This window comes from Gadus morhua, unplaced genomic scaffold (assembly GCF_902167405.1).
Source record: "Gadus morhua unplaced genomic scaffold, gadMor3.0, whole genome shotgun sequence".
Taxonomy (NCBI): Eukaryota; Metazoa; Chordata; class Actinopteri; order Gadiformes; family Gadidae; genus Gadus; species Gadus morhua.
The window spans coordinates 10,001-17,500 of NW_021964024.1; the positions used below are offsets into that span (position 1 = coordinate 10,001).

The 7,500-nt window shown below is 52.0% G+C and overlaps 1 protein-coding gene across 1 annotated transcript in view; it reads left to right on the forward strand.

Moving 5' to 3' along the window:
• LOC115538897 (protein sidekick-2-like) overlaps positions 1 to 7,500 on the forward strand; it is a gene marked incomplete at its 5' end in the record, with an annotated part of 37,108 nt that overhangs the window by 7,681 nt on the left and 21,927 nt on the right. The window contains 13 exon segments of the mRNA XM_030350122.1: positions 403 to 598; positions 1,191 to 1,289; positions 1,534 to 1,725; positions 1,941 to 2,062; positions 2,402 to 2,511; positions 2,726 to 2,876; positions 3,944 to 4,181; positions 4,994 to 5,109; positions 5,485 to 5,674; positions 6,185 to 6,283; positions 6,638 to 6,832; positions 7,098 to 7,299; positions 7,419 to 7,500. The exon segment at positions 7,419 to 7,500 is cut by the window's right edge and continues 22 nt beyond it. Of these exon segments, the coding sequence (XP_030205982.1) occupies positions 403 to 598; positions 1,191 to 1,289; positions 1,534 to 1,725; positions 1,941 to 2,062; positions 2,402 to 2,511; positions 2,726 to 2,876; positions 3,944 to 4,181; positions 4,994 to 5,109; positions 5,485 to 5,674; positions 6,185 to 6,283; positions 6,638 to 6,832; positions 7,098 to 7,299; positions 7,419 to 7,500 (1,992 nt within the window).

The following is a 7,500-nucleotide window of genomic DNA, read 5'->3' on the forward strand; positions in this document are numbered from 1 at the left end:
TAAAAGGTGCGTCAGTAGCTCAGGAGGTTGAGCTGGATGGCTGGCAACCGCAAGGTTGCTAGTTCGATCCCGAGCTCCTCCTAGCTGAGTGTCGAGCAGTCCTTGAGCAAGACACCTCACCCTAACCGCTCCTGACGAGCTCGCTGTCGCCTTGCATGGCTGACTCTGCCGTCGGTGTGTGAATGTGTGCATGAATGGGTGAATGTGAGGCAATATTGTAATGCGTTTTGGGTGGCCGCTGGTTACAACAAAGCGCCGTATAAATGCAGTCCATTTACCATTATTCTTATTAACTCTCCATTTTGACGGGGCAGTAGAAAGCGAGGAACAAATGAGAGGGAAACCCTCTGGAATAGAAGTTCGTCGCACAGGGTGACGTTTCGGCCCGTTGTCTTCCCCCAGCTGTTGGCGTGGGAACCGGGCCGGGTGGACGCGGTCACGGTGGTGGCGGCGCGGCCCAACTTCCAGGACAGCGTCCACGTGGGCTACGTGTCGGGCCTGAAGAAGTACACCGAGTACTTCCTGTCGGTGCTGTGCTTCACCACCCCGGGGGACGGGCCGCGCAGCCCCCCGCAGCGGCTGCGCACACACGAAGACAGTCAGTGCTGTTGTGATGCATGTGTATTGTTATGTGTATCGTGTTGGAGGGATACTGTTAGTGCTATCAGGGAGACAGTCGGTGCTGTTGTGATGCATGTGTATTGTTATGTGTATCGTGTTGGAGGGACACTTCTGGTGTTATCACAAAGACAGTCAGTGTTATATATATATATGTATCCATATTTATATATATATATAGATTATTATTATTATTATGTATCATGTTGGAGAGATACTTCTAGTGTTATCATATAGATGTCATTCTTATGGTACCATGTAGGAGGGAAACCTCTAGTGCTATTATGAAGACAGTCAATGTTATATTTATTTCTATATATATATACATTATTTTTATAATGTGTCATATTGAAGGTCAACGTTTCGTGTTGTTATGGAGACAGTCAGTGTTATTATGATATGTATGAGTATATTATTTTTAATTAGTAAGAAGTTATGCTATATGAAGCTAATGATGTGTAAAGAAAAATGATTCAACCACAAGTTACATGGGGGATGATGTGTGTGATGTAACACATGTAGACTACGGAAGGCTGGGACTCATTGAGCTTGCTTGTCTTTGTCCATCTCAGTCCCTGGTGCGGTGGGACACCTGAGTTTCACCGACATCCTGGACACCTCCCTGAAGGTCAGCTGGAAAGAGCCGCAGGAAAAGAACGGCCTCCTCACAGGTAGGAACCGCCTTCAGCGCTATCAGACAAACCGTCATCTATGTTGCTTTTCTACTTGCTATTAGCATACACGCTTGTGTACAAAAATAAATGTTTGGGCTGAATGACAAAAAGATTTGCAGAAGAAATTAAAATAAATTTGCATTTGAAAAAAACATATTAGTCAAACTGTGAAGAATAATGTTTCTTAGACATGTTTTTTGGGGGCTAATTGACGTCCTATCCAACACGATGCCTCTGATAGGCTACCGCATCTCGTGGGAGGAGTTCAACCGGACCAACACCCGGGTGACCCACTACCTGCCCAACCTGACCCAGGACTACAGGGTGACGGGTCTCACGGCCCTCACCACCTACACCATCCAGGTGGCCGGGATGACCACCAAGGGCCAGGGCCAGCTCTCCTCCTCCACCATCTCGTCTGGCGTGCCTCCAGGTCTGCCTCTGTTCCTCCACGCATATCTAATGCCTCCTCCTCCTAACCCTAACCCCTCCTCCCCTCCCTTCCCCGGGCCCGCACGATGGGACTTAGTCTACTCACGGTTCAACGGGCTGTGTAAATGAGATCTGGGCTGAAATAATTAGACTCCTTTTTGAGGTATGCTTTATTCCTCCTGCCGCTAATCCGTCGGTCGCTCCCCCCTCCCTCAGAGATGCCGGGGCCTCCCACCAACATAGCCATCTCCAACATCGGCCCTCGCTCCGTCACCCTGCAGTTCAAGCCGGGCTACGACGGGAAGACCTCCATCTCCCGCTGGCAGGTGGAGGCCCAGGTACTACGTCGGTTCAGTCGACTGACCAATAAGTGATACGGGACCACTGGAACCCCCCCCCCCCCCCCCCCAACACCCCTCCACCAGCCCTTTGACACTTGGACCCTGGCCATATTGCATAATACATTTAGAACGGTCTATCGGGTTTTACTTTTGAACTTATTTTTATTCGATTGTATTATATTCTTTGTTAAGCTCAGAAAATACAGAGTATGCCGCACAAACATTTCACTGCATATCCTCTACGTGTATGTGACAAATAAAAACCTTTGTATCTTGGATCTCGGTGTTGGTTGGAGAGCAGACAGAGTACATGCTGGTTGTTGTTGTTGTCTGCAGGTTGGGATCATCGGGGACAACGAGGACTGGCTGCTGGTCCACCAGCTGGTGAACGAACCGGACGCGAGGCTGATGGAGGTCATAGAGCTCAACCCCTACACCTTCTACAGGTAGACACGCGCTCACGCACGCTGCATACGCACGCTCCCACACACACACACACACACACTCTACATAAGCACACTGAATACACAAATACTTACACACACACACAAACACACAACCAAATATCCATCCATAACCCCCCTTCTCAGCAGTGATCCATCTGATGACTCGTGACTAAAGCTACGTTCCTCCCCCCGCTCTCCCCCTCCTCTCCCACAGGTTCCGCATGCGCCAGGTGAACATCGTGGGCACAAGCCTGGCCAGCCAGCCCTCCAGGAAGATCCAGACGCTGCAAGCCCCTCCAGACATCTCCCCCGCCAACGTCACCCTGCGCACAGCCAGCGAGACCAGCCTGTGGCTGCGATGGGTGGTGCGTAGGCCCTGGCCGTGGCGCAGTCGGTTTAGAGTAAAGTCGTTTTTAATTTCACTGGTGACAAATGCCGGTAAAGCGCATAATGGCTAAATTTAACACCGGGGAACCGATTTTTAAGTTGTTTTGTTTCCCCAAATGTATTCAGGGTTGGTTAATTATCTTTTTAGAGAAAACAATGACGGCCGTGCCGTGGCTCATTTAACAAAGGTAGCATGCGCCGGTGGCTCGGTGCCCGGGGAGACCGGCGGCTGGACAGTATCTCTGACCGTGTTTGAACTTTGTGTCGGTTCGCACTGTTCAAATTGCCGGTGCCTTGCTGTGTTTTGAGGCTGTCAAAGGGGCGGCATTGTTCGACTGAGAGCGGCGCTCTGAGCTGATTTGGAAGCGGCACACGGCGTTGTGTGCTTGTGTGTTTGTGTGAAGTGGAAGGAAAACACCCATTTTGCATTCTAAGCAGCTCGCGAAGTCAGATTGCTAACGTTTGCACTGCCATGTGATTTAATTTTGGTTCAAGGATTTGATCAGTTCTGTCGGCAGACCGAGAGAAAGGGCCCCGCCAGGAAATACATTTAGCGGACGTTATTCACCCAATTTTGAAAGCGTAGTAGAGGTAGCGGGAGTTCCTAAGTTGGGGTCTCTCTGTTAAAATTAGACGCACAAGGCGTCCCTCAGGGAATGAAGGTTAAATCCATACATCTCTTTTTCCCCCTAATGAATTCATTTCTGTTTTGGGATCACAAGCGCTTGATCATTTGATCAGGCACTCCAGGGCTGTTCACTTCACATCGAGGCAGGCGAGGTTGAATGCAATTCATCCATATTTGTAAAATGTCCTACATTATGTAGTGCGGAGATGGATGTGGCTCATCACTATTCATCACAATCCATGCGGCTCGTTTTTGATATCCCATCCACCACTGGAAGCCCTAGTTGATCCAAAACACTGTGAAATACACGTTTGTGCCGGACCCCCGCGAGCGAACACAAAAGGCTCTCCTATAATGGACTCCTATCGTCCCCCGTCCCCGTCCCCCGTCCCCGTCCCGCGTCCCCTTCACCCACAGCCTCTGCCGGAGTGGGAGTACAACGGGAACCCGGAGCTGGTGGGCTACCGGGTGCAGTACTCACGGGCCGGCACCAAGGGGGGGGTCCTCTCACACCTCATCCTGGACCGGCTGGAGCGGGAGTTCACCATCGAGGACCTGGAGGAGTGGACCCAGTACGAGGTCAAGGTCCAGGCCGTCAACGGCATCGGCTCGGGGCCCTGGAGCCTGGCGGTCCACGGCAGGACCAGGGAGTCCGGTGAGGGGCTCGTACACACTGCTCCACTGACTGTTATAATCAATACACCCTGCTAAGTATCGCCCCCCCCCCCCCCACTGGACTGACTGCTGACAGACCAGTAGGTTAGAATAAATGCACGCTGCTTGAGTGACTAGCTCCAGACCAGTAGGTTAGAAGAAATACACACTGCTTGACTGACTGTATCCAGACCAGTGGGTTAGAATAAATCCACACTGCTTACTATCGCCCCCCCCCCCCTAACTGGACTGAATGCTTACAGACCAGTAGGTTTTAGTTAATACACATTGCTTACTATTGCCCCCCCACTGGACTGACTGATTGACCCTTATGTCTGGGTTTTCAGTTGCTTGGTCGTTCTAAAAGATAAGCAAAGTAGGAAATGAGCTTGGAACCAGTGGCTCCATGGCCAGACTTTGTGTCTGGGTTGGTGTATTGGAACATTTATTAAAACCGGTCGATGAATTAACAATTGACGTCTGAAAAAGTGTCAAGGCAAACACAAACACTCCTCTCCAATACCCACCGGTTGATGCAATAGACTGACCAGCCATCATGCACAGAATGACACAATGTATCTGCAGGAGAGTAAAAGAATAACGGTACCACTGTGTTTGCCTGCCCCCATTCATATTGGATGAATTAGGGATTAAGTATTCATTATTACCAGACCAGACCACAAATTATCAGTCCAGTCCCATCGTAGAAAGCAGCCCAGTGTGACTCACGGCACGCTCAGATACGGAACCTCGCTCAGACCGCTGACCTTTGACCTTTGACCTTTGCCCTTTTTTGCCCCTTTGCGATCGCAGTGCCGTCCTGCGGTCCCACCAACGTGTCGGCCTTCGCCACCACCTCCAGCAGCATCCTGGTGCGCTGGGGCGACGTCCCGCAGCCCGACCGCAACGGACTCATCCTCGGATACAAGGTCGGCAACCGCAGTAACCATGGCGACACGCTCCACGCCAGCTTCTTTCAAACTAAAAGGCTTTAAAGAGGGCGCGTTTCAAAGATTGATTAAATAATCCATTAATGCGCGTTGGTTTGCAACACCTGACAATACCAATAAACATTGCAGACGCTTATTCAGGGTGCAGACGCTGGTGACAGCCTGAACAAATAAAGGGGAATTTTGTACCCGGATATCAAAGCTCGCTCCATCAAACCGTCTTGTCAAGAGACAAGACGCTCAATTCCGGGTGCAGCGAGGCGGCAGGATTGGGAAAAGCGAAACAGACGAGAAACATCACGACGTCCGCGTCAACGTTCTGGCAGTAATGGATCAGTGGCTTGTCCCTTCCAGGTGGTCTACAAGGAGAAGGACTCGGACCGAGCCCCCAAGTCTTGGGCGGTGGAGGGCAACACCAGCCACAGCATCCAGCTCAGCGCGCTGGGCAAGTACGTCCTCTACGAGATCCAGGTGCTGTCCTTCACGCGGATCGGGGACGGCCGTGCCAGCACCCCGTCCATCCTGGAGCGCACCCTGGACGACGGTACGAAGCCAGAGCACCCCCCCCCTGGCCAAATCAAGAGCATGAACCCAACTCCAATCTGTCAGTGATTGAGGTTGCCTTTAAAGAGATCAGCGTGCTTCCTGTGGAAAAGGAAGTTCTGTGAGGTGGCGAGAACCGAAATAAATAAATTAATGACATATTTTTTCATTTTTGCACACATTGCGTGTGATAAGTCCGAGGTCAGAAGCTAGGAGTTGTTTGTGCTGATCTGATCTCCTGCGGTCTCCATAGAGACTGCACTGGTATTGAGTAGTCGGTTCAGATCGGGTTCAGTGACCAAAACGAAACCGCACTGCGTAGAAAAACGAGTTTATCTGCAAAGGACCATCTCGGCCACCCCCAAATGAAAATCCACTTCTTTTGAAGTATGCTGGCCGCTTCAGTGGCTCTTACCCTTAATCCTGATCCTTCTGAAGTGCAAACACTCCAGATTTGGGGATCTGAGAGTGTTGGTTCTAATGTCTGGTTATTGTCTCGTGCGTGCCACAGTGCCCGGGCCTCCCGTGGGCATCCTGTTTCCCGAGGTACGGACCACATCTGTCAGGCTCATCTGGCAACCTCCCGCCCAGCCCAATGGCATCATACTGGGTGGGTACACTGCGCACCATCCATCCAGGATCCTCTATCATTATCTCATATCAACCGCAACCATCTCATCCCCGGTGGAGAAACGATCGGTGCTCCCGTCGACTGTTCTCTCTGTAGATAACACAGCTCACACACACGCAGCAGTCATCGCACACACACAACCGTTGCATCACTTCCCCCCGCCCCCCCCCCCACCTCCCCCTCTCCACAAAAAAAACCTTCTCCTCATCACCTGTCGCGTGCACACACGTCACACACACACCACACACACACACACACACACGATCCAGTTCCTACCAAGGGGTTTAGAGTGTGATGGAAAGTGAACCTTCCCGTCCTCTTTTCGCCCGGCAGCCTATCAGATCACCTACCGGCGGAACTCGTCCAGCAGCAACGCCGCCACCGTGGACGTGCTGAGCCCCAGCGCCCGCCAGTACACGGCCAGCGGCCTGAAGCCCGAGCTGGTCTACGTCTTCCGGCTCACCGCCCAGACTCGCAAGGGCTGGGGGGAGGCGGCCGAGGCCCTGGTGGTCACCACGGAGAAGAGAGGCGAGCTCAGGGGGAACCGTTCATCGCTTTTCCTGCAATGAACTTTCTGAATTATTAACCAGCCGCTTGGGTTTAGTGACTGACGGTGTGTGTGTGTGTGTGTGTGTGTGTGTGTGTCTGTGTGCGTGTGCCCGCGTGTGTGTGAGTGCATCTGTGTTCGTGTGTGCGTGTGCGTCTGTGTGTGCGTGCGTGCGTGCGTGTGTGTGTGTATGCGTGTGTGTTTGCGTGCGCGTCTGTGTGTGCGTGCTCGCGTGGTGTCCTTCAGCCCGACCCCAGCCCACCAGCCGACCCACTGTGCCACAAGAGGAAGTCCAGCCTCGCCGTGTGCTGTTGTCATGGGAACCGGGCAGCGATGGCCTTTCCCCAGTCCGCTACTACACCGTCCAGTACCGCGAGCTGCCAGACAGTAATTGGACGGTGCACTCTGCGTCAGTTAACCACGAAGCCAGCTCCTACATCGTGGACAGGTAAAACAAGAAAAAGCTGCAGAAAAAAACCCAATGGTAATCGCCGCTCCGTGATGAATAGAACAGAACTCGCAGGGAATCAGTGTTCATAGAGTTTCACTCTTCACTGTTGTGTGCAGGCTGAAGCCCTTCACTTCATATCAGTTCCGTGTGAAAGCCACCAACGACATCGGGGACAGTGAATACAGTACCGACAGTGAG